Below are 27,023 nucleotides of genomic sequence, written 5' to 3'. Positions count from 1 at the left end.
TTTAGCTGTCGGCTCCATGGCGCCACCTTGTGTTTGAAACTGCACACAGACTGAGATTACAAATGCGTTTTATTCCAAGGCACATCACGTTCAGAAGAACTATGAAAGACAGCAAACATGGACTTGCTTACATTTAAGTGCACACAGAGCCTAAGCCCTATGGACATCTTTACAAAGCCACGAACAAACAACAGATTGGCACCTAGCTGGCTGTGATAGCTACAGAACATAATGCATCATGGGAAAGTGGCAGGACAAACTGATGGCATTTTATATCACCAAACAGAAATACTATAGAAGCTTGGGACACAGAAATGCAAGGAATAGCTGGACTGTAATGATTATCTCCAGATTTGACACAGCAGAAAATAATTCAGCATCATTTTTGAAATACTTTTACAATATAGAAAAATAAAGCTGACCAGAAGCTGTCTTTGATTGCAAGATGTAATCTCAACTTTTCCTCTCCTACAATGATTTTAAAGAAACAATCTACTTAATTCTTCAACATTTGCCTCTCAGTAACTTGTTTGGTGGAACTGCTGAGTCACAGCTGTGTTTCCTGCTCCCCTGGGTTTACAGATGTTTCTTTGATCAAGTGCAACAGTGTGAATCACATAATAAAAAGCACAGATTTGCCACCACTGGAAACAGTAACAACATCTTATCTAGTGTGATGACAGAAAGAAAACAAAGGCTTTCACAAAAGGCCTTTTCCACAGCAGACATTTTGAGTAGGAAAAGGATATGTGTTACTGAAAATGTCCGTTCTATTAAAGTTTCCCAAAATCATTCCTTATTAACTTCCCTTCTGCTTTTCCTGTGTGTGACATGTCAACATGTCTTCTGTGTAAATACAAGACACATTTTTCTTTTTCACAACGAACTGCATCCAACACAAAACCTTCTCTTTGCAACGAGCACATAAAGCAATTTCAGCACAAAGTCACCTATGTAACAATTTCTGTTCATTTCTAACAATGAGCAGTGTTCACATTCATTGACAGACATATTTAATCATTAACTGAAGACGCAGACACACCTATAGAAACCTATGAGAGGTGTTCTATAGCTGCAGTCACCATTCAGCGTCTCTGCTGCGAGGCGTTGACCTTATCTCGGTTCACACTTTATCCACATGAATCCAAAGTAACCTCTGTGCGCTGCTATCTTTGGAATGTGATGGACTTTGCCGAGGTGGTTCTTGGATTGGCACTTGGGTTACATTGTGACATTAACAGCTAACTCAGGTAGCACAAAATTCAGTCTTCAGCTGGTTTCTTCTTCGATTGACTTGACGAGTCTTCATTCCTTAATCAGTAATTACACATTCTGTGGATACATTTGGATTCGACAACTTCATTCTTCACATAGAATATAATGAAAAAAAGAGATAAATAAGGGTAATATAAATACAACATATAATTATACAACATTATAATTTCCCATTTAAGGTATAAGTGTTAAAATATAGCCTGGTAGTGTCTTCTCTTATACCGGGCACCACGGTTAAAATGTCTTTGGAAAGATTGTACTGGCAGGTCAGAGGCGATTATCTCTCTGCTTCCTGGATGTGGACGCTTCAAAGCTCTGTAGATGCTTCATGCCCACAGAGAGTCAAAGGCTCGGCCAAAGACTGGGTCCTGGGGCGATGACCTCAACAAAAGATAGTCTGCAACTGAGGGAGAGAAACCCCCCCCTCCTCCCTCTCTGAAGTGCATGTGATCAGCTGGTTGAGCTAAAAGAAAACCCAGGGACATGTAAGCTTTTTTTCCAAGTCAACAGTGTCGCCCTAAGGCACCTACAGCAGCAGTTATTCAATTTCCTAGCCTAGAATAAATGTTGTTATCTAGTTCAGCTTAAAACCATGAGGGCCGTGTGAGCCTCAGCAGAACTCCTCCTCACACCGCGCCTCCCCCACCAGCAGGGAGTGTTTGTCGGGCTCGCTGAGCACCAAGCTGTTAAGGGAGTGCTTGTCGGAGCGCAGGGAGTTGATGGAGGCCCGGCTGTAGTTGACGATGCGGTCCAGCAGGCTGAGTCTGGGGGAGGGACGCCGCATCTCGCCCATCCCGATGTGGACGCTGACGTCGGACAGGCTGCCAGGACGCCTGCTGTTCCCAAGCCTGGCCTCCAGCTTCTCCGCCGTGGGCTTTGTGTAACTGAGCAGACCAGAAGACGGGATTAGACTAATGTGGACAGCGATGGGAAATGGTTTTAGAGGAATATTTTTTTTTAAAAAAGGGAGAATGAAAAAGCACACCTCAAAACACGTTAAGGGGACACACTACAGGTGAATAGGGTTACAAACTCAAAATATATCATAATGAAAATGATAGACATTAACACAATTCTCTTTTGTGTAACACTTTTCTTTCTTTTTTAAATGAATGAAGTGGGAATTTCTGTCTCTGAGTGATAAAAAGCTAACTTGTAGAAAACTGCCTTTAAAGATAAGTATTGTAAATGAAGAACAATTAGTTTGAAGCGACAGGCAAATAGGGTAAAGCAATCACACTAAATTAAAGTAAACATACAGATGGCGTCTCAAAACTTCCCAATTACTTACAATAAGATATTTTTTTGGTATGTTTTCCAAATGTGCAAAAAACAATACATTCATCCGTTTGCATTTTGCTAATTATGTATCTATATATATCATATTCCATTGACTTGTATATAGACTATTCTTGCACTATTTCTATTTTATGTCCTATCTATCTATATATATATATATATATTCATGTTGCACTGTTGGAGTAGCTTGTGACTTCATTGCCATATCTAAATGTGCACATGAAAATAAAGCCTTGAACCTTGAATAGAATTGAACATACCGGTATGCAAACATGCTGACATGTGCAGTAGAATTAACACTCAAACGTGTATTTCAGAGAGTTTCATTCAATGTTACGGAAATGGAATAGTGCCGGACAAGAGGATGTGTTTGCCAGTAGTTTCTCAGATTAAATATCTCTTACCATTTGAGCAGCAGGGAAGATAAGACCACGGAGACCGAGGACAGCGCCATGGCAGCAGAGCCCATCCACGGCTGTAACACCAGACCAATGGGGAGAAACACACCTGAGGACAGACACGGCTCTAATCAGTGCGGTGATCCAAACAGTGGCACTGGTCACTGTCAATTAGAAGACATCATTCAAACAAACCCTGGCAGTCACCTACCAGCAGCAATAGGGATGCCAACCAGGTTATAGATAAGAGCAAAGACAAAGTTGATCCTGATCCTCCGGACGGTCTTTTTAGAGAGGTCGATGCTGCCCACCACATCCAGGAGGTCATTCTGCACTCAAGACGAAACCAGTGTAAGAAAAAAGGGTAGATATTTCAGATAAGGAAACAGTTTGATTCAGTATTTATACATAGATTTTTGAATTTTTTTAAACCAGTGGTCCAAAGTGGATGAATATATTTTGTAAAGCTAAACTATTTTCTTTTTAAAAGCATTATTCTGCATTGTCATGTTATTAGCTATACATTGCTGGTTTTAAGATAACAAAATGTTTGGAAAAATAAAGCTACATTTAGGAAATAAAGACAAAAAGTGACATAATAACCAACGTCTGTACTTTTAAGTAACAGTACTGCTAAAATAGGAATGTATGATTTTCTCTTGAGTTACCCAGAATTAGTGACCAGTAATAGATTTATGTCTTGCAAAAAACTGGCATATTACAATTGAATTTAACATCTTGTCTGAGGATACAGTGTGGTGCTCTGTGACACCGTGTCTAGAGATATTCATTTATTGCAACCAAAAAAACAACTCTCCCAAACTCAAATCCTCACCCTGATCAACACCACGTCTGCTGCCTCTATGGCCACATCTGTCCCGGTTCCTATGGCGATGCCTACGTCAGCCATGGCCAGAGCAGGAGAGTCGTTGACGCCGTCGCCCACCATGGCTACGATCTTTCCTGCCTGCTGCAGCTGCTCCACCTTGGCCACCTTGTGGGAGGGCAGCACCTCGGCAAACACCTTCCTGATGCCCACCTGAGGAAATGCAGGAAAATGGGCTCAGAAACACAGAAATATACAAAAAAGAAGACCTGGACTATGTGTCTAACAAGGTTTTCTTCTTGCTGCCGGATTGCTGTATTTTCTGTGGGCTGGAAGTTAGCATCGCCCTGTTGCCTTGGAAAAGAAGCCATTGGTATTTTTCCATTGAATTTTGGATTATTGTATACAATAAGCTCTGTGGCGAAGATAACGGTACTTACAGTCGGTCAAAAAAAGTATTTAGTCAGCCACCAATTGTGCAAGTTCTTCACTTAAAAAGATGAGGCCTGTAATTTTCATCCTAGGTATACCTCAACTATGAGAGGCAAAATGAGAAAAAAAAAAAAGAAATCCAGAAAATCACATTGTCTGATTTTCAAAGAATTTATTTGCAAATTATGGTGGAAAATAAGTATTTGGTCAATAACAAAAGTTCATCTCAATATTTTGTTATATACCCTTTGTTGGCAATGACAGAGGTCAAACGTTTTCTGTAAGTCTTCACAAGGTTTTCACACACTGTTGCTGGTATTTTGGCCCATTCCTCCATGCAGATCTCCTCTAGAGCAGTGATGTTTTGGGGCTGTCGCTGGGCAACACAGACTTTCAACTCCCTCCAAAGATTTTCTATGGGGTTGAGATCTGGAGACTGGCTAGGCCACTCCAGGACCTTGAAATGCTTCTTACGAAGCCACTCCTTCGTTGCCCGGGCGGTGTGTTTGGGATCATTGTCATGCTGAAAGACCCAGCCACGTTTCATCTTCCATGCCCTTGCTGATGGAAGGAGGTTGTCACTCAAAATCTCACAATACATGGCCCCATTCATTCTTTCCTTAACACGGATCAGTCGTCCTGGTCCCTTTGCAGAAAAACAGCCCCAAAGCATGATGTTTCCACCCCCATGTTTCACAGTAGGTATGGTGTTCTTTGGATGCAACTCAGCATTCTTTCTCCTCCAAACACGTCTAGTTGAGTTTTTACCAAAAAGTTATATTTTGGTTTCATCTGACCATATGACATTCTCCCAATCCTCTTCTGGATCATCTAAATGCTCTCTAGCAAACTTCAGACGGGCCTGGACATGTACTGGCTTAAGCAGGGGGACACGTCTGGCACTGCAGTATTTGAGTCCCTGGCGGCGTAGTGTGTTACTGATGGTAGTCTTTGTTACTTTGGTCCCAGCTCTCTGGAGGTCATTGACTAGGTCCCCCCGTGTGGTTCTGGGATTTTTGCTCACCGTTCTTGTGATCATTTTGACCCCACGGGGTGAGATCTTGTGTGGAGCCCCAGATCGAGGGAGATTATCAGTGGTCTTGTATGTCTTCCATTTTCTAATAATTGCTCCCACAGTTGATTTCTTCACACCAAGCTGCTTACCTATTGCAGATTCAGTCTTCCCAGCCTGGTGCAGGTCTACAATTTTGTTTCTGGTGTCCTTGGACAGCTCTTTGGTCTTGGCCATAGTGGAGTTTGGAGTGTGACTGTTTGAGGTTGTGGACAGGTGTCTTTTATACTGATAACGAGTTCAAACAGGTGCCATTAATACAGTTAACAAGTGGAGAACAGAGGAGGGTCTTAAAGAAGAAGTTACAGGTCTGTGAGAGCCAGACATCTTGTTTGTTTGTAGGTGACCAAATACTTATTTTACCGAGGAATTTACCAATTAATTCTTTAAAAATCAGACAATGTAATTTCCTGGATTCTTTCCCCCCATTCTGTCTCTCATAGTTGAAGTGTACCTAGGATGGAAATTACAGGCCTCTCATCTTTTTAAGTGGGAGAACTTGCACAATTGGTGGCTGACTAAATACTTTTTTGCCCCACTGTATATGTATTGTTCAGCAGCACAATCTTAACAAATGGACAACAATTTAATCTTTTTTCTTTTTAAAGTGTAAATTATTCCATATCATTTGATTATTATCAATTTTGTAAATGAAAATATAAATGTTAATGTCAATGGTAGCATGATTTCAACGCCGCCACTAAGCTAGAAGCCGACTAGTGTTGCGTTTATGGTGTTTTGCGTGATTACATTAATGTCCCGACAACCATTGTAGTCACATGGAATTTTTGTGACATTATTAACCACTCCGCTTATTTCTGGCATCTCACGAAAAACCCATTCAAAAACCAGAAGTGCAAAAATTCTCACTCATTAAAAATGCTTAATATTATATGACTTGGATACCATGATGTCGTAATATATTGTGATTTGTATGTTGTTGTTTATTCCAAAAGTAACACTGTAATTTTAAATTAACATTGCGTTCTCCCAAACAATTGATATTCACATCGCCCAGCTCTACGTCTCTGTCGTACCTGAGCAGCGATAGCTCGTGCCGTCTTGCTGTTGTCTCCGGTCATCAGCACCACCTCCAGCCCCATGCTGAGCAGGGTGTGGACGGCCAGCTCCGCCTCTGGCTTCACCGTGTCCGCTATGGCTATCATCGCACACAGAGTGTCTACAACACAAAGTAACATGCTTAACAAAAGGAATACATGTCGTTTTAGACACAAAATTACTTTCAGCAATCAGACAATTATGACAAACAGCTAACAGTGTACATTTCATCTGAAACAGAGCTACTCACTGTCGACAGCCACGAGGACAGCCGTGCGTCCTCTGCGCTCGTGCTCGATCATGGCCTCATCGATGTCCGGTCTGACCTGCAGGCAGTTCCTCTTCATCCACTCTCTGTTTCCAATCAGGACAACGTAGGTGGCCGTCTGGACGAGGCCTTCACACAGAGATCAATGAGGTTAGACAACAGCATAGAAACAACCGTCTCACTACCTACATTCATTCATTTATAAACAGCTGTTTGTTTTGGGATCAGACAATGAAGACCACAGAAGGAAATGTAATTGTACTACTTTAAAGCAGATGTGTATTTAGGTGGTTGGTGTAAAACTGTGGAATTCTCCACAGAATGATCTAAAGAATTGTATAGGTATTTTTCAGTTAGAGAACTTGTATAAATTAAGAAAAATGAGACTATATGAAGCGGAATGTGAATACGTTTATGTCCTCTGGTTCTGCATTGGTATATTTTTGTGATGTCTGTTCTTTATTTGCAGGTCCCATTATTATTATTATTATTATTATTATTATTATAATAATAATAATAATAATAATAATGCGCTGCTCTCCCCTTCTACTCCAGTTGGACTCAGATGAGGGTGTTGCACCTTTCCTTGTTCATGTGATGTTTTGGTGTTGTTGTAGTTTTTTTGTTTCTTTCCCGTAACTGTCAAGTGGGAACTACCGTAATTTTCGGACTATAAGCCGCACCTGAATATAAGCCGCAGCAGCGGCATAACACTCTCGGTTCCACTTTTACTTTTGCGCGCTACCTGTCTCACTCTTTTCCGGCCTCCAGCTTTTCCTGCTGGAACCCGCCGCTTAAAGGTGGGGGTCCGCGGACCGGCCATAGAGCCCATAGAGTTAAAGGTGTTGGCCGTTAGCTGTAAAAATCCATAGATTAGCCGCACCGTTATATAAACCGCAGCGTCGAAAAATAGGGAAAAAGGCGCGGCTTATAGTCCGAAAATTACGGTAAGTATTTTTTGTAAGTTTTTGTGTTCCTCTTATTTCCTACAATACAGCAATGATTGGCTGTGAATAAGAAAATATGAAGGACAGACCATCTATTTCTATTTTTTTTTAGAGAAGGGGGCAGGTCATATAAGATTTTCTTCTCCCTGCTCCTTTTCGAGTATGGTATGTTTACAGAGACATGTTTTGTAAATAATTGTTATACATTGAGTTTGTGCATACCATGAATGGAAAAAATTAAAATCTAAATGAAATGAAATAATCTCAGGACTACATAAGAATGTTTCAGTATTTCTGTTAAAACCACAAAAAGGTGATCCCCATCATACTTAGCGGCTGTGGGTCCATGATGAGGGGATGGGAGCTGGTGGACATCCGGGTGTCACTGATCTGGACGAGGATGCTGTTGCGCTGGTTGTTGTCTTCGCTGTCGCTGTCCGACTGCCTCTGCAGGGTCTCCGTGTTGCTGACCTGACATCTGATCCCACAGCCCGGCACCGCCTGGAAGTCCGTGCAGGCGCCAAGAGACTCCGTGCTGAGCTCCTTCACAACAAAAAGTGATGGATGTTAAATAAAACATTCATGACTCACAAGGAAGATCATGTGTGTGCGTTTAATCGTATGATAGCAAAATAAAACCTCAACTACTTTAGTTATCTATAAATATATATCTATATATATATATATATATAAATATATTCCCCGGGCGCTGTACAATAGCTGCCTACTGCTCCTAGTAATATGATGGGTTAAATGCAGAGACCAAATATCACTGTGTGTGCTGTGTGCATGAACATGTGTGACCATTAAAGAGCCTGTGACACGAGTTTCCCCCATCATCCAAACCCATCAATTTGAGTAAATATTGTCCCCTTGAAAAGCGTTACTGAACTGATTTTGGATATTTGTACTTTGATAACCATTAATCTGCCCTTCAATGTTGACCATTTCCTGGATCTTCTCGGGGCTTCTTCAAGTCCCGCCAAATGATGGGTGACGTCATTGCGGGCACAGCGCTCCAGCTGCACCGTTCAGGATCCCAGCATCTGCATGTAAACGCACGATGGCGCACACAGCAGCAAGCTCAGACAGCGATGACAGTTTAATTTTGAACGTGTCTGCTCATATGAGGCTGAAGGATCGGTTTATGTTGTATCTGTTAGAAGTTTAGGAATTAGGTGCGTCAATATGGGCGATAATACGGTCATGTAGCCAGTGGTGGACTGGGACTAAAAATCATCCCGGGACTTGTTGGAGCGTTGAGGACGGTGGTCTGAAGCCCACCTCGGCTCCGCGCGTCCCTTGATGAGCTGGTTGAATTATAAAAGAAGGAATTCGAAGCACCAGGATAAAGGATAAACAATACAATTTAAAGGAGTACCCTGCTCTGGTCCTATTGCTGGTAGATCTTAATATCTTGGCAGCATGAGAACAAAGAGACCGGACAAAGGACACAACAGGGATACATGTAATTACAATGGGAGGAGTTGTGTCGGATGCTCCTCCCAGAGGGGTCATCTATTGGGAGATACAAAAACGATGGCCTGTCGCAGGAAAACAGCGCGAGCCAGCCGAAGCGGCCTGGAAACAAGAGTCTCTTAAGTTTGAGGCTAAGCAGACACATTTGGTGTCTAGTACGAACTGCTCCGAATAACAAGTTCGTTATCTTGCATCTTGCAGCCTGCACACACACACATTTTGCATAGACTTCCTTCTCTCCGGCCCCCTCCCCAATCAGTTTAATACACACACAGTTTCACATACTTTTGGCATTTTTAAGATATGTTTAAGATATAGTTGTTTGCAGTTGGCTAATACAAGTAAGTTACTTTAGACTCTCGACCAGCCCACTTTGGTACCGCGAGTAAATTGTCAACGGGGGGAGTGGGGGATGTGCTAGTGACTTATCCGACGGGCCCACTTCGGTACCGGCCCATCGGGATTCGTCCCGATGGCCAGTCCGCCACTGCACCTAGCCCAGCCCACGTAAACTGTCAACGGGGGGAGCCTCGCTGCGGGGAAACGGTGGACCTAGTGTCCCGATCGGAGTGGGAATAATAATAATAATAATAATAATCCGTGCATTTTATTCATTAATTTCCCCAACATAGTGGTAAAAAAAACACACGTTTAATCCATGTTGGTGTACTACAACTACAAAAAGCATCGGTTTGTTTTCTCATCAGGAAATGCAGACCGGCTCAAACAAACGATTTTTAAATCATCATCTTCACGATCATTTAATGTATCATATGTTCGCTGAATTGTACATGAAAGCACTTATAAATGTAGTTTCATCAACTTGAGTTTACAACTACAAAAATAATCGTTTTGTTTTTATATCACATCCGACGGGAGGAAATTCAGCAGCTCTCACTACCGATTTTTAAGCCTAATTTAATCATCATCTTGACCACGATCATTTATGTCTATGTTCGCCGAATTGACATGAAAGCACTGACAAATATGAATATACTGTAGTCAACTTCATTCAAACGTTATTAACGTGCCTAAACTCAGTAATTCACCATTTCTAAGCATGACAACACACTTTGTCCGTGTTTGGCTCTCTCGCCACACAGTGAAGCGTTCCCGCATTGATGTCACTTCCGGGTTCCCCAAAAACTTCAAAATCAGTCGAAGGAATTTCCCCGCGATGTTCGAAATTATTGATATTTATCGGAACGGTATCGCACCTTCTTTTTTAAACTGACGGTTCGAGATGACTAGTAGCCCAATATTTCATTGCACAACAGTTGTTGGGAGGCTGTCACAGGCTCTTTAAAGAGGGCTTCATCCTGCGAATCTATCTTCTATCAATAAAAAAGTGATGACATTCTTGTGTTTTTTTAGTCACTTGATTATTTTTTAACTGATCAGTCAATCAAATCTGGCCAAAATGCCACCTCATTTCTTTCTCCCAAGCCCAGTTGTTGTCATTGGACCCCTTAGCTTTAGTAATGTAGTTATTCTTCCTCCTGACTGCACCCCTATATGCTGCTGTAGTCCTGATAAGGCAGCACAGCAAACGAGAGAAAACCGGACTTTTAGTCAACGGAAAATGAGAAAGGGTTTTGATTTTCATTTTTAAACTAAATCTTTCCGACTTTGCTTTTTGTTACGTTATCACTTTCATTGATTTAGTCACGGTTGTTGGCTGGTGACATATGTGCCGTCTTGTCAAAGTCATGGAAAAAGGTTGTCGACGAACATATTTACTTGATGTTTCTGATAGTGAAATTAACAATCACGTAGAGCATCTCAGATTTTCCTGGGTGGGCGTTACATGTGAGGTAGGAGCCAACCTGTTTGCAGTATTTGGTGATAGCTGCTCCCAGAGGGTGCTCACTGTTGTTCTCAGCTGTGCCCACGATGGCCAGCAGTCGGGAGCGAGGCATCCTGTTCCCCTCCACAACTATCTTGACCTGGATCACCTTCGGGGCGCCATATGTGATTGTCCCAGTCTTATCAAACACCACTGTCTGGACCTAAGGTAAAACAAATATACATTTGGGATCAATGTTAAACGTTTTAGCAGTATTTAAAATCAGAGCAACCTTACACTTGGTTTTGTGAGCTTAGATACCAGAACCACTTTTCAATGTGTTTAATTGACAGTTGTTCCATTACACATTTGGCTGACTACGTATGAGTGTCACAAAATGATCATTTACACACCTTATGCGCCATCTCGAGTGGCTCTCCTCCCTTTATCAAGATGCCATTCTGGGCACCAACCCCTGTGCCCACCATGACAGCTGTCGGGGTTGCCAAGCCGAGGGAACAGGGACATGCGATGCACAACACCGTTATGGAGGCCTGGAAGGCGAAGCGAATCACTGCCTCTGTCCTGGAAATGCTCTTGTCGTAACCCTGCAGGGGGAAAAAATAGGGCCGTTAAAATGAAATACAAATCACTTTTACTATCACTGGAGATAAGACAGTGTAATTGCAATAGTGAACAAAATGAGATGCAGTGACATTTGTAATGTTTCAATTTGTACAAAATAATTTCCTGAGGCTTTACTGAGGAGCGTGGTATAGTCAGATAACAAGAATTAAATAAGACTCACAGGAAAGTACTCCACCACCAGAGAAAAGTCTAAAAACCCGATGACGATCCAGACGACCAGTGTGAGTGAAGATATGACAACAATGAAGGGTACGAAGTAGCCACTGATCTTATCTGCATACTGCTGGATGGGAGCCTAAAAAATAAATGTCATGAATGAAATACCTGAGCAATGATCCTCAAAGCAGGTAGACACCATGTAGCACTCCAACCACATATTTCACCTTTGAAGTCTGAGCCTCCTCCACTAGTTTGACGATCTGAGACAGCGTGGTGTCCAGGCCAACATGTGTAGCGCTGATCAGCAGAGAGCCATTCTGGTTAATGGAGCCTGCGATCACTGAGCTGCCGGGCTTCTTCGTCACCGGCATGGCCTCACCTGGAGTCAGAGCAACAGCTGGTGAGGAAACACGGCAGGGCAGCGGGAAACAGGAGCGCCACATCTGGCAAAGACTTGGACTCAAATGAGCGCTGAACTAATAATTATGTTGAAATTGCTATATGGAATTCTGAAATATTCAAATCTCAGGAAGCAGAATAGTTGATTTAAAAATGTTATTGGGGTGCTGCAGAGAATTTCTCTTTTTTGTCTCAAAGCTTAAGGAAAAAAACGTTCCATGATGATGTTAATGTGTTGTTTAAAAAGATTGAATATGCAAAATACTATGTCCACTATCTTGAATGTTTGGCAATATCATTAAAATATGCCCTAACTCAAATGTTTCTTAGTCATGGTAATTTATCTTCTCATAGTCTTAAGTACATTTCTGATTGAATATCAACAATGTGACAAATCAGGGCTAATAACTAGTGTAGTGAACTTTGTCAACACTGATAACACACTAAGATAAACAGCTAAAAGTAACACATTTGTAGAGACCAATCAGAACGCAAGTCAAATCTCTTGCCTTGGCTCACTTTATCTGAATACTTATACTTTCATCTTATTCCTACCAATACTGATATTGGGCCTTTAATCGAATAGGTACGTGGTCCATTCCTTCACTGCGACCAACCTGTGATCAGAGACTCGTCGGCCATGGAGTGTCCCTCGATGACCCGCCCATCGACTGGAAACTTCCCTCCAGGAACCACTTTCACCACATCGCCTCTCTGCACCAGCTCCACATCCACCTGCTCCTCGCTGGAACACACCACGTCACAAACTTTAAATGATACACTGTGGATAGTACAATGCCAGGCTATCATTACACTACTGCTGTAAGGATATCTTACACTAGAGTAAATAAGCATGAAGGCATACAGTGAGCCTGCACAGAGAGGTAATGTCCCATGGTACTGTGCATTGATTTAAAGACGTTCTCTGCTGAAAGTGATTGATTGACAGAATATAGAAAAAGGGCAGCTCTACATGTATTTGGGAGCTATACTAGACAATAGCATTCTGAGAGTAACACTGACATAGTGAACAAGAAAAGGCAGCATCTCTTTTTCCCCTCAGGAAGTGCCAGTTTGACCTGATGACAATGTTTTATATATCTTCTAAGGAGTTTGTACTCACTTTCTCTTTTATGAGCTGTTAACTTTCAAGGTCAAACAACAATGAACTCAATAAGTTGAATAGGATGTTTACATCAAACAGTTATATAGGAACAAATAACTAAAAGAAGAATCCATCCCACCTGATTCTTCCAACCCCTTTATATCTACAGTTTCCATTTCTGAAATCTATAAGCATTCTCAGACTTCCACTTGATAAACCAACAAACTCAAGGACACTCCTTCATACCCTCCCAAACTCTTAGAGTGCTTTTCACTTCTATAAACTGACATTTTTACAGTTTTTATAGTTGTGTTTTTGTGCTGTATTTAAAATTTGCCTTGTATTTCTTGGGCACCAGGTGTGTATACCACACAACTGCATAAACAATTGCTTTACTGGCAACTGATACAAGTATTGATTATCCCAGCAGGGTTTTTGAAATCTGAGTAGTAGATAAAAATAACATTTACAGTTGAATTTCCCTTTGATGGTCAATCAACTAACCTTTTTTATTTCACACAAAATCATTGAACAATTTCATAGTAAATCAATGATTAAAACGGATTACATCTGAATCCCATTTGGGATTGAGTTATGTGCTATTCTTCATTGTTTGTGAAGTCCTTGTTATTTCCCGTTAGACCTTTAACTGACATTTAATTTGCAAACCGTAGATGTATTGTAATCTAAAACTAACAAAGATATGAAAGGTTCTTTAAACAAAATGAGCACAGAGAACAAATGGTACCTGAGAAGGGACTTGTCGCTGCTGAGAGTCACCACCGTGGCCTCAGTAGCTTGTAAGGACATGAGCTTGGACAAAGCCTCAGATGTCTTGCTCTAGATGGAAGAAGATGATTTCCAAATGATTTATACATTAAATTAAGATCTTGCATTTAATGTCATAGATGAATAATGATTATGAGCTGAACCTTGGCTATCTGCTCCAGCCAGCGCCCCAGGGAGATGAAGACAAAGAGCATCGGCGGTGTGTCGAAGAAGGTGATGGGGTTGATTCTTGCCTTCTCCACCATGGCCACTATGAGGACAATCAGTGAGTAGGTGAAGGCTATGGAGGTAGCCAGCACTATGAGCACGTCCATGTTGGCAGATCGGTGTTTCAGGGCTTTGTAGGCTTGAATGTAGAAGTAGCGACCTCCAATAAACTAAAGAAAGGAAACACAGAATTCACCAAAACATTACCTTCAGTCCATCTTATCAAATCTGAATAATTGTGCTGTTTAAATCACATGTCCAGAGAGTGCAGGGGAGTTACCTGTACAGGCACACAGAAGAGGAAGGAGAGCAGGTTCATGATGGAGAGGCCTGGGAGCAGCTGTCTCTCCAGGAACATGGTGGCGTGGTAGTGGTTGCGGTCTTCCATGGTGGCGTTATGTTGATGTGAAACATTCATCTGGTGGTCCATGATGATCATGTAGGTCATCATGCCCATGACAGGCACGCAGAAAACCAAGCTCACCAGGAAAGATTTCCTCCATCTTAGAGAGCAAAGACAGTTGTGCATTTTATTTTGTCATCTATGTTTTAACAGTCCTTAGAGAGGGGCAAGGAAATGTCCATGGAGACTTTTCATCTCACTTCTCCGATGAATAACCCACAAACACTGCATATACATAAAGTAAAGCCATGTTTAGTGTTAAGGCTGTACTGCAGGTCATTTTTCCTTCACATGCCAAGCTAATGTTAGAGCTTTGAGTGTCTTTTGTCAAGGTTTAGGACTTTATCACACATTTAAATTAAAGGTGGGGTAGGTAAGTTTGAGAAACCGGCTCGAGATAGACTTTGTTATATTCCATGGAATGCTCTTAACGTCCCGATAGCAATGAATATCGTGTGCTTTGACAAAAAAATCCATTAAAAAAATGTCATCTGTGGAAGCCGTAGTACTGTAAAAAGTACGACCAATCATCTGAGCCGGCCCGGCTAAAATAACTGGATGGCCTACCTGCCTGTCAGCCTTCCATCTGTGCACAAACTTATCTCGTGCCCTCATTGGTCATGTGTGCGTTTGTGTGTGTTGGAAGAGGGGCTCTGTAAGGAAGTCTGAAGGAAGGGGCGGATTTTTTCCGGCTGTGTATTTTCAAATTCTAGCGCACTCGAGACGGTTTCTCAAACTTACCTACCCTACCTTTAAGTGGTGAATCTGTTTAGATTAAATCATTCCAAAAAAGGTCAAAGTAATGAATTGATATTATAGACTGTGTATGTATTGTATAGACTTATGGTGTCTTTATGCATGTACAGGAAGGTTTACATATAAAGAGGATTTTTATCAGGACCTTGTGCTATTCTCAAATATATATTACCTATCTTTCAAAACATTATTCCCCATTGACACAATTTACAGTTTTCCCTGGCACTAATGGTCCAAGCGATATGCAACTTGTGTACGAGAAGCTGGTTTTTGTATAATCAGAATTCATTGAGGAATATAAAGAGATGGTGTTGCCCTCTCTGTAAGTCAATGCACGTTTTCCTGAGATAAGCAAAACATATTGTTGAATGTTGAGTCATCACCAAAATAAATCAAAACAAATAGGGGCTGGTGTGTGTTCTTGGTGTACACAAAAAAGCTACTTACTGCCGTATCTCTTTGCTGTGGTCCAGGTGACTGCCAGTGCGGTCCCTCTTCACCAAAGAAGCTTCGAACCCCAGATTCTGCAATTAATAGTCAAACTATTGATACAACAAATCCTTCATAATGGTATTGGTTTACATAAATGATGTTAGCATGCAAAAAGAAACGTTAAAAATAACTGAACAAATGCTGAAATAACAGGATTAATACCTTGATCAGCTTGATGATATCTCGCGGCCCTATAATTTCAGAGTCGTGCTTAATGTGTGCTTTGTTGGTTGCTAAGGCAACAGAGGCATATATAATCCCCTTTTCTTTCATGAGGCTGGATTCAATCTTGTGAACACAAGAGGCACACGTCATTCCCCTGACCTGAAAGAAGGTGGAGAGGAGCAGTCAAGAAGGGAAAGGGAGACACATATATTAAAGAGGGGATGAAGTGAGGAACAGACATTTATTTTATCTACTGAAAAATAGGTTTTAGACCTTCTTCACTAGTGATGGAAATGTTTATCTATGGATGTGATATCGTGCAAATAAATGTACCGAGTTGAATGTGTCTTTTCCTTTTGAATCTAACACTAAAAATGTTAATGCGACCGTAGGTTTACTCACCACGAGTTCGAGGTTTCCATCTGAACCTTCATAGTTCTCCATCACAGAGGCAGAGAAGCCGAGCTCTTCCACACACTCGGCTATCTTCACAGGGTCGATGAGATCAGGGTTATAACGCACCTCTGCTTTACTCGCCATCAGTGCTACCAGTACAGAGTGGATACCTGCAAAACATTCAAACATGTACCTTCAGTTCCTGGTGAAAGCAGCACAGTACGATTAATGCTTAATGAAATACAAATGAATGATTTTTTCACATTCAAAGCTTCTGTTTGGTTTCTTTTTAAGAATGTAGCTTTGAATTATCCTTAACCTCAGTGAAAATGTTGAAAAACTAAACAAGCTAAAATACAGATTGAGGCATAACAGCTCATGAATTACAAATAAGTTATGGATTTTGGAAATGATTGCATTTGGATGAGTGGAAATGTTTGGATCACACCAGTCGGAAACAATCATACCAAACCACAATTTAAAATGAATTCAACAAATAGCATAATAATCCAAGAAATGATGTTAGATTATATGTTTGAGTTAATGTTAGGTTATGTTTACACAGTTGATAACTTGCATGTCTAAATACTTTTTTCAATGATTTTAAGAGTTCCAATAATCTGCTGAATCTACCTCTGTGGTTTTCCTCACATTTACATCAGTCAAATCGTTCTAGCTTTGGATTGGCTGATCAAATCAAATGGGAAGGAGGAAGAGTTGATTGATTTGTTTGATTTGGAAGTGTTGTGGTTTTGAATCTGATGCGTGGAGAACATTAAATCTGGCATCTAATATTTATTTGCGGTTTTTACAGACCCGTTTCATTCTTGAGGTTTCTCTCGATGTTTGCCACACAGGAAGCACAGGTCATCCCTCCGATCTGGATGAAGCATTTAGCGTTTTTGTCTCCGTTGTGTGCCTGAGTCTCTTTCTGCAGGTCACCGTCTAGCTCCTTATCTTTCACATTTGATAGATTTGAAGACTTTGAGAGACTTGGTTTTAGTACAGGAAGCAATGAATTGGTCTCTGCAGAAAACAAGGGGGGGAAAAAGGAAATGTCTCAACAATACCCACTGAATGATGAGCATCCTAAAAGTTGAACTTAAGACTACCTGCAGGCGATTCTCTAGTTCAAATACAAATGAGCTATTTTACTATGTGAGAAATAAGCAGACTCAACAACCACACCATGTCTCCTCTCACCAGGAAGGAAGGCATCAAAGCCCATGTCCTCCACAGCCTCCCTCAGCTCCTCAGGTGTGGTCAGGAGTGGATCGTACTCGAAGGTCCCCTGGTGCTCGGACAGAGAGACCTGGGCCGACGTGACCCCTTTCCTTTGGGAGATCATGCCTTCAATGGACTGGACACAGGAGTTGCATGTCATGCCCTCGATGTGAATATTAACTGTGGATGCTAGAGGCTGGGTGAAGCAGGGCTGTGGCGCAGCGGGCGTGGCCTGTGTTGCTCGAGCAGGCCGAGGGGGAGTTAAGGCAGCAGTGGGCAGAGTGGGATTGAGAGAGGCCAAGGAGCCCCAGAGCTGTGCCTTGAAGTGCCCTGGAGGCAGCGCTTCAATGGCCTGCTGCAACTGAGCCACGGTGACCTTTACAGGGTCGTAACAGATGGAGGCCTTCTCCTGCTCCAGAGACACCTCCACTGAGGAGACACCAGGCAGCACGGAGATATTGTCCTGGATATTGACCACACATGAACGGCAGTGCATGCCCTTTACCCTGAGCGCAACAAGTGTTGAGTCTATGAAGATTTCTGACTCCTCTGATGCCTCTGATGGTGAAGAGAGAGTTGGTCTTTGGGAATCAACTAAACGTCCGATTTCGCTGAGGGACAGCTGCAGGGGGCGAGGCTTGGACTTGACGAACGCCTTGAAGCCAGAAACAGCAATCTGGTCGGTGATGGTTTGGACAGTGATGAGGTAAGGCAGGTACACGATTGTAGCTTCCTGAGTCTCCAAAACAACTGTGGACGATACAGACATGACAGAGTTAAAAATACCAAAGCAGAGCATAAAAGACAATATTACAGGTCATTGTGCACGTAAAGATGACGCAAATGATTGCAAACAATGAGGCAAAGAAAAAAGAAAGTCCAAAAATGCCTACATGAAATGTAAACACAAGCCTTCGATCAACATTTAACAATCATTTAGTCCCATATGATCCTGTTAATATGAGTGTAACGACGAGACGCCGTTACTAGAGCTCTCGTGAACATGTTTATATAATTTATTGATGTAGTATTTATTTGGTATAAGTGTTCACCTCCATCTTGTTGCCTCCTACTGATTACCCAATTGTGTTCACCTGGTGCCCTGTGTTGTCTCCTCCCCCCTCACCTGTGTCTAATTGCTCCCCCTCACCTGTGTCTTGTTAGTCTGTGTATTTAAGTGCTGTTTCTTGTTGGGCTGGTAGTGTGTGTGTGTGAGATCTTTGTGGCTGCAGGATGTGTTCACAGAGAACAGCAGGATTGAGGCTGTGAACTTTGTGCACATTATTTTAATAAATGCCCACGTCGGGTTATATTTTTGGACGTTCTGCCTCTGCCTCCTTGCTTGGTCGGGCCGCTCAACGGTCAGTCTCACACAGAGATCAGGGGCCCTTTGTCATGCATCCTTTATAATAAGGTCATCTAAATCAGGTGTCCTTTCTGTGTGCTTTGTCCCGGTTTAAGGTCCTGGTGGATGTGTATTTCCAACTTGGGAAGAAGTGTTTTAAAGCTGAACTCCAGAGAGAACAGAGGCTTTGCATTCAGGGCTCTGGACCTGAGGAAATCAGGCTGTTTGAGTTGATAACCTCTTTTAAATCTCTTGTTAAAAATGACTTTAAGGACACATCATTTGAGTATTGATGGTCTTATTATAATGTTCTGTTTGAAGCACTTCTCTGGGGTTTTGAAAAGCTCTTCATAAATTAAGATTATAGTCATTATTATAAAAGGTTCATGAGGAAATCATCTTTGTGAAATATTCATATTTAACTCCATTTGGGACAATGTTTCTAGAAAAACAAACATGCAGCTTTAATCTTCCTGCACACAGAATCTGTAAACGTGTCACTACTTACTTACTTACAACAATACCAGTAGAAGTATTTCATTGTTAAATCCCACAGAGCAACCTGTCAACTGTTTCCATGCAAAGGTCCTCACATGACGTGACCATTTTTATCTTTAAGAAGTGCATTCCTGCGCCGCAACTGTGTTACAACATCACTTTTACATCAGACACTGAAGCAGTATGACTTCAAGCTTGTAAAGTACATCACCTTTGATCTTCTCAATCCCATTTAGTTTTCCAATCTTTCCTTCAATGGTAGTAGTGCAGGAGTGACAGGTCATTCCTTCAATGCTCAGTTTGAGGAGCGCCGCCCCGTCGTCCGCAGTGTGCGATGGAGACATGTTGGGGGTTATTTGCATTGGGCTGCTGGATGCTGGGACCTCCACCGCCTCACTTAGCTGCGAAGAAGAAGTCAGGGAAGGAACAAAGGTAACAGTGAGACCCTTCGGGGAGGGGCTCTCTCTGACGTCCAACACTCCCTGTATCTGGGACAGCTTCTCCAGAGCCTCCTGCTGGGCTGCAGGTGTCAGGCCTGAGGTGGGGATCAGCTGGGTGTCCGTGGAGACGGGGGTGGCTGCGCTGGACGCTGATAGACTCGATTCAAAGCCCATGTCCTCGATGGCCTCCGACAGAGACTCTGGGCTCTGGTGGCTCTGGTCAAATAATACAGTGGCATTCTTCTGCTCTAAAGACACCTACAAAATAAAAGTCAAGGTTAAAATAGAGTAAATTCATAAAACGGGAAAGAAATGGGAAAATAAATCCGGCTAAACTAAATCAGTGTAGCTTACAATAGCTGCCTTTGACTTGTATTCGACTCATAAATCGGGTTGATTCATCTATGAGGATAAAAGGCAGCTTTCTTCTTTCAGATTAATAACAGCATGTAGAATTTCCTGAGCGCACATTAATGTTCCAAAAATACTGTTAAGAAATTAAAGAGCCAATAGGCAGCTCTTTAGCTGGTTTGAAGCTAGTTCTAGCTACTTGCATCTGAATAAAGATGCACAGGACACAATGCATTAGGTCTTTGGGAGATAGAGCACAGTGAAGGGGTCTTATTGACGCAGGTGGTGTCATGAAGCGATTAGATGGGGCAATCAAAATGTACTTTAGTTACTAGTTAAAGATAAATTAAAGCAAAAAATGTGTCTATTGTCACTTTAATGTAGTTTACCCACGCATCATCAATAATATGCATTATCTTGTGGCATTTTCACAGCCGTACTGTGAATCTGCCTCGTCTCAACAATAGACCTTATACACAATACATATTTAAAAGAAATGTGCTAAAATGAGTCATTTCCCTTGGCAAGCTCAAAGCGTGCTGTGTCAGTATTGATGACCCTTAGCTCTTCCTCTTTAGCAAGAATGAAACATGTGACACGCTGAAGGGATCACTTGACTGGGCCGTAAGTAACAACCACAAGTGGGGGTTGAGTTGTAAGTGATTGTGCCTGTTGGCTTAACATTGATGTTTCTGAGAATGAGAGCGGGGAGGGCCAGGAATGAGACAAAATGAGTCTGTTCTACCAAAAACATCTATTCACTCCTACCAGATCATGTCTATATAAATGAATAAAAAAAAGACCCAGGAACTGAATTCTCTTAAGACATAAATGACATTTCCTGTGGGTGCAAGCTGCGTATCGACCTGTTGTCACAGTCCTGAGAAGGGCAGAGCTTTATCCGGAACACTCTATTACATTATCTTGTCATTTAACCCAAGCCTGAGGGGTAAACACACAATAAACAAAACAGAGGCCCACAACAATTGTAATATAGCAATCTCTCTTGGCCAAATGGATGTAAGTCAGTTTTAAATTCAAGTTAGTCATGAGGGAGTACAGCTGTGGGTATAATCAAACTGCCTTACATTAAAATGGACAGGACCCTTTTGTTAATATAAAAATGTATGCATATCTGCCTTTTAAATTACAGATTGGATTGTACAACATCCATGGTAGTCATTTCAGAAGGTTTTTAAGATATTCAGACATACAGCAAGATAAACAAAATTGCATATCAACTTGGAAGAAAATGCTGATTGAAACTAAAAGTAATAATCCATGTTCTCACTGAACATCTTTGCACATTTACCTTTATATGTATGACCCCGGGGAGCGTCCCAATTCGCTGCTCTATGGACTGGACACAGGAGCCACATGTCATGCCCTCCACTCCGAGGGAGACTGAAGACAGATTGCCTTTCTGTGTCATGGTTGCTTTCTCTAAAAAAGGGACACACGAAGTACAACATGTAAAACTCAAGTCTTTGGCTTTATAAAAAGAACCAAGAGCAAACCTTTAACAAATGCAGGGCAAATACTCGAAGAGACAGGTCAGAATAATCATCATCAATGTAATGATACAAAAAATGGCAGAAAAGCTAAAGTCATGTCAGGATCTTGGTTAAAAACAACACATGAGTTCTTAAGAATTTTTTTGTAACATGGTGAAATGTTACTGTAAACATTTTAACTCAAATATTTCATTTGAATGAAAATTCAAAATGATATATGCTACAAAGAACTTTAGGAGCTCGTAGCTGTGAAATAATACAATTCGTTGTTCTTTCAGCCTTGTCCACAAAACAAGATATTCATTTTTTTATCAGATCAACGTTTAAAATTGTATTTATTACCACAGTTGTGAAGAAACAAACAACAAAACTTGCCACCTTTTATCTATATATGTGTTTGCGATTAGTATTTGCACTTGCACAGTCACTTGACATCAATAAATACAACAAAGCGTATTTGTTCAATGATATCAAAACAAAAGTAAAACCACAAGGGAAAGCTATGATGTCCATGTTGTCTTGCTTGGATTGAATTACTCGGTAATGAAAAAAAAGAAAAGAAACCCTGCAACAGAAAGTCAACATAAAATTGTATTTGTTGCTCCTTAAGACCAAGGCTATTTCTTAACAAAGGTAATTAGCTGTAGACCGAATAAATGGTTTATGTGTAACAATGTTTTAAGACTTTTGATGAGGGTTTTGGAGTGAGTAAAATGATCATTTAATTAAGCTAGGATTTAAGCGGCTGATAAAGATAGCTTGAGTTAGCTCTAAAAAAACAAGTTAAACTTATCATTAGCTGTCGCCTGCTTGTTACTAAACTTAAGAAACAGTGTATAGTTTATTAAAAATGTAATGTAGACATTGATCTTACTGAAAGTGTCATGTAATAACACAGCTTACGTTAGTTTTAGCATGTAAATAAAAGTCTTACCTTACTCAAAGTAACCAGTTAGCTACAGGCTAATGACGTTGGCTGTCAGACTGTGGCTAAGCTAAGTAGCCAGCTTCTTCTCTTCAAAAAATAAAACAAAACAGCAGCGTCGTGGCATCGTGCTGTCTATGGAGAATAACAGAGGGTGCTGGAGTATGTCTTTTATTAACCTGTTTTAACAAAGCCACTCTGTGAAGCTGTCTTTATTTCTTCTTCTCATGCCGACGTAACTAGCGTCTCCTATGGACGACGTTTCCACGCGGCTACGTCAGTAAATGGGCGGGGCGGCCATCCATGGCAACACCTCTGGGTAATTTTGCCCTAAATTAGCCCTGCCAGGCTGCATTTACTGAAGGCTAAAGCTGTTTTCAATTTTATTTAAGTACATTTAATCAGGGATGTAAAGTACATAAGTGCATTTTCTCAAGCACTACCTTAGAACAATTTTGAGGAACTTTTAATTTACTGAAGTATTTCAATTATTTGTTACTTAGTACTTCTACACCAGTACGATTCAAAGGTTAATAGTGTACTTTTACTCCACTAAATGTATTCTATACCTTTAGTTACTTTGTAGATTCATGATGTGAAAAACAACAACACTTAAATAAGACTTGAGGGACATCTGGAGCAATATTCACGGTCAGACAACCCTGCAGTAATTCATTAAATTAGCTGCATGCTTTACCAGCTGTGATAAACACAATAATGAATAAATATCTATAATCCAAACCTATTATACATTATTCTGAAAATGGGCCGACCTGCATAATGAGTACTTTCACTTTTGGTCCTTTGAGTATATTTTGATGCTAATACTTTTGTACTAAAGGACTTTTACTTGTAACAGAGCATTCCTACACTCTGGTTCTTCTACTTTTACTTAAGAACACAATCTGAGTACTTTATATACATTTTCCTCCATGTTAACCAACTAAAAAAACTTCAATTCAGTTCACTATATTACCGTATTTTTGTCCGACCAGTAGCTGTCCTCATTCATAAGCCCTCTGTGCTCAGTGAAATATGATACATCTTTGGTCCATAGTCTGTTTTGACACACTGGTTTGAAATAACTCCAGGGACCTTACAATTTGGGGGCACTCGAAACACAGGGCAAATGTGTGTCCTTCCACCGTCCAGTTTGACTGACCTCTACACCGTCCAGTTTGACTGACCTCTACATGACATTACCCTGGTAATCTTTCTTTCTGGGGTTAGTGGCTGCTTTCCCAATCAGGAAGGAAACCAGAGGAATGAAGCGTCTTGTTAGGTGGTCAGAGATATCCTGTTTAATTTTTGGGGAATGACTGTAACTTGAAATGTGAAATATGATTTGATTAATTGCTGAGTGTTTTTCTTTTTTAATTAATCTTACTGTATAAAAAACACACACACACACAGGTATAAATATATATATGAAGTGTAATCTTTCTTCAATAATAAAAGGTATCCCCCTGTTGATGTAGGTCTTTCCTCCATGCCTATGCAGATGCAGCAGGCAGGCCCATGCTTCCCCCTCTCTCGTGTTTCAAGCTGTTGCTAAAGCCGTGAGAGTCGCTTGTGAAGAGACCTGCTCCTGCTGTCCTATCTCAGCCACAGCCAGCATTGATCAAGTAATCTCCATCCATGGCTCCAAGGAACGATTTCTCCTCCACCGGCAGAGCACACAACAGAGAGGAAAATGTTGTTTGTCAACCCTTGATAAGTAACACCCGTCAGTTGGAGTTTTTTACTTTGTTTGGTTTCATATGGGTGTTTTTTGTATGCTCATAGTCAGCAAGGTTTCTGTTAATGTGTCTCTGGCGCTACAGCTATAGTGATTATCCATTCACTTCAGCTCAGTTCAAAGTATGGGTTGATGTTTTTTATAAAGTAGTAAACTCTATTTAAAATACTTTTACAAAAAGGTGTCAAGAAATGACTATTGTATTTGTTGTGTTTGTGTTTTGTCTTGTATCTATATCCTTACTACTGTTGAAAAAATTACAAATTACTTCCTGGGCTCTAGTTATTAAACAACTGTCTATAGGAAGGGAGAATAAAACGACCTTATTTTATGATACATTGACATAATTCTCTTTTGACGGGTATGAGACTGTAAACCACTATCAAAAATCTAATAAAAGCTCAGATATCTTTGGTACACACTCTACATATAGATCACCTTACTTTTGGCATGTATACAAAATGTGATTTGTTTCTGAATGAAACGAGGAAGGACAGATCTCAAACCAAAGTGCCAGCACTTCCCATCCCTTGAGAAGAGAAGAAATTGAGGACGTCCTGCTTTGCTCTTCCTGCAGCAGAGGACTGGGGTCGCCTGCCGCCACACGTCGTCCTGCAGATATCAGTCCACCCAGCATCTGTCCCTCGTAGACCGGGCCAGGGCCTCCTCAGTGTGCCGCTGCTGGAATGACATCTTTCACACCCCTGATCTGTGGAGGAGGTCTGAGTTGGAGCTCAGTCAGCCGGCTACATCTTACCTGCGCTCCACTCACCCCGACCTCATCCAGCAGATCATCAGGAAGCACGCCAAGCACTTGCATTACGTCAGCTTCAAAGTGAGAGTCTTCCCTGCCGACAACCCGTTCTCCTTTCACCTCCTCCCCTTTCACACCACAGCTGTCTTTATAACAATATGTGGCCTGCTTAATTCAATCCATCTGCTGCAGTATTGATCATGACGCTGCCTAGGTGTGGTTAACACATCTAGGCTGGGATTATTCTCACAGTACACCGCCTTCTTTCCATTATCTAACATTGGGGTTTTTCTTTATTTTTACCTAAATGGTGAATCACTGCTTGTGAATCAGATGGATAGCTGCACAGAATCTGCCGAGGCGGCCTGTGACTCTCAGCTGGGGAACTGCACCATTAAGACCCTGGGGTTGACCTCCACAGCAAGACCCAGCTTCGTGGATGTGTCTCAGGTAAGAGACTGCATCTCATATGCACATTTCCACCCTTTCACTGCTGCCCTGTTTGTTTGACACACAAGATCTGGATTATATGGTAGAAATATAAAAACCTGTTGCCCTTTTAAAAAAGATTCTGTCCTTTATCAACTTTGTTTGTCCCTCCTCAGGCCCACTTTGCGTCTGCACTGACAGTAGTGTTTGTCAACTCCAAGTCCCTATCTTCCATAAAGATTGACGACACGCTGGTTGATGACCCGTCCCTGAAGGTGCTGGTTGCCAACAACAGCGACACCCTGAAGTTGCTGAAAATGAACAGCTGTCCTCATCAGTTCCCATTCAGAAGCTCAGACTTCTCCCTCTGTCCTCAGGTATTCTGTGTGTTGCGGATCAGTGCCATGGACTCAGAGAGCTGGCGTTAAACTACCATCTCCTGAGTGACGAGCTCCTGCTGGCCCTCTCTTCTGAAAAAAACGTCCACCTGGAGCACCTGCGCATCGACGTGGTGAGCGAAAACCCTGGACAGACACAATTTCACACCCTCCAAAGAAGCAGCTGGGAGGCTTTAGACCCTCACCTCAAGGTCAACATTGTCATGTACGTCTACCTCATTGAGGAGGAGGTCTCCCTTGAAAAAGAGACCTATGATCTCAAGGGACCAATCTGATTAAATAAAGGTTTGAAATGAAATGAAATGAGGAGTTTGATGCCTTCTTCCGGGACGAGACCCCCGTCACCCAGTTGTACTTTGGCCGGGCAGTAAAGAGATGCTGGGCCGCGTTGGACTGAACTGCCCTCGGCTGGTGGAGCTGGTGGTGTGTGCCAACGGTCCTAAACCCCTGGATGAGGAGCTGATCCGTATCGCAGAACGCTGCAAATGCTTGACTGCCATTGGGCAAGGAGAGTGTTAAGTCACATGCAGCAGATTTGTGGAGTTTGTAAAGATGTGCGGGGGCCGGCTGACTCAGCTGTCCATCATGGAGGAGGTGTTGATCCCAGACAGCAGCTACAACATGGAGCAGATCCACAGTGAGGTGCCCAAGCACCTGGGCCGCGTGTGGTTCCCTGATATGATGGCCACCTGGCAGGCTGACATGGAGCCAGAGTGCAGGGCGTCAGTGTGATGGGCTCTGAGAGGACAGCATGCATCTGTTGTCACTGATCTTGGCTGGCTTACAGGCAGGCGATTCATTTCTAAGGCTGTCACTTTTGTTTACCTGTTGTACATTTTAAAAATATCTTCTCACTTAAAAACAACACATCGCAGTTCTGACATTATTTCGCGAGCATTCAGCTTTCTTTACATGTTTAGATATTGTGATGTCGAACGTTGCTTTTAGTGGGCACTATCTCTTTGATATCAGACGACAGTAACCTCCACTAGTTGAAGCAGTGAAAGACAGAAAACCCCAACTAGTCAAACTAGTTTCACAAAATGC

General features: G+C 41.8%; 2 protein-coding genes across 4 annotated transcripts; one reads left to right on the top strand and one right to left on the bottom strand.

Moving 5' to 3' along the window:
* Positions 1-51: 51 nt before the first annotated feature.
* atp7a (ATPase copper transporting alpha) lies at positions 52-22,939 on the bottom strand. Of its 3 annotated transcripts, none has more exons than XM_079671481.1 (23): positions 22,667-22,939; positions 21,531-21,661; positions 19,639-20,125; positions 17,564-18,334; positions 17,177-17,386; positions 16,367-16,530; positions 15,962-16,123; positions 15,755-15,831; positions 14,429-14,651; positions 14,085-14,318; positions 13,901-13,992; positions 12,665-12,792; positions 11,873-12,027; positions 11,650-11,784; positions 11,255-11,449; positions 10,882-11,064; positions 7,906-8,119; positions 6,612-6,758; positions 6,340-6,482; positions 3,808-4,011; positions 3,184-3,301; positions 2,979-3,081; positions 52-2,159 (listed from the first exon to the last, which is right to left on the bottom strand). In XM_079671481.1, the coding sequence occupies exons 2-23, from the start codon at positions 21,648-21,650 to the stop codon at positions 1,886-1,888; spliced, it is 4,539 nt and encodes a 1,512-aa protein (XP_079527607.1). In that variant the 5' UTR covers positions 21,651-21,661; positions 22,667-22,939; the 3' UTR covers positions 52-1,885. The 3 variants fall into 3 exon arrangements, with proteins under 3 accessions (XP_079527607.1, XP_079527608.1, XP_079527609.1); XM_079671482.1 differs by having other exon boundaries at positions 22,672-22,939; XM_079671483.1 differs by lacking the exons at positions 19,639-20,125; positions 21,531-21,661; positions 22,667-22,939 and adding an exon at positions 18,478-18,600.
* Positions 22,940-24,873: 1,934 nt separating this feature from the next.
* Positions 24,874-26,792, top strand: fbxl3l (F-box and leucine-rich repeat protein 3, like; the record flags this gene model as incomplete). The annotated part of the gene is given in 9 exon segments (XM_079672146.1): positions 24,874-24,942; positions 24,945-25,015; positions 25,017-25,230; positions 25,483-25,599; positions 25,755-25,950; positions 25,953-26,206; positions 26,287-26,347; positions 26,350-26,492; positions 26,496-26,792. Coding segments are annotated over 9 exon segments (1,338 nt in total). The 3' UTR covers positions 26,709-26,792.
* Positions 26,793-27,023: the final 231 nt, after the last annotated feature.

Source organism: Notothenia rossii (assembly GCF_949606895.1).
Source record: "Notothenia rossii genome assembly, chromosome: 3".
Classification (NCBI taxonomy): Eukaryota; Metazoa; Chordata; class Actinopteri; order Perciformes; family Nototheniidae; genus Notothenia; species Notothenia rossii.
This window is presented reverse-complemented; position numbering and strand designations above follow the sequence as displayed.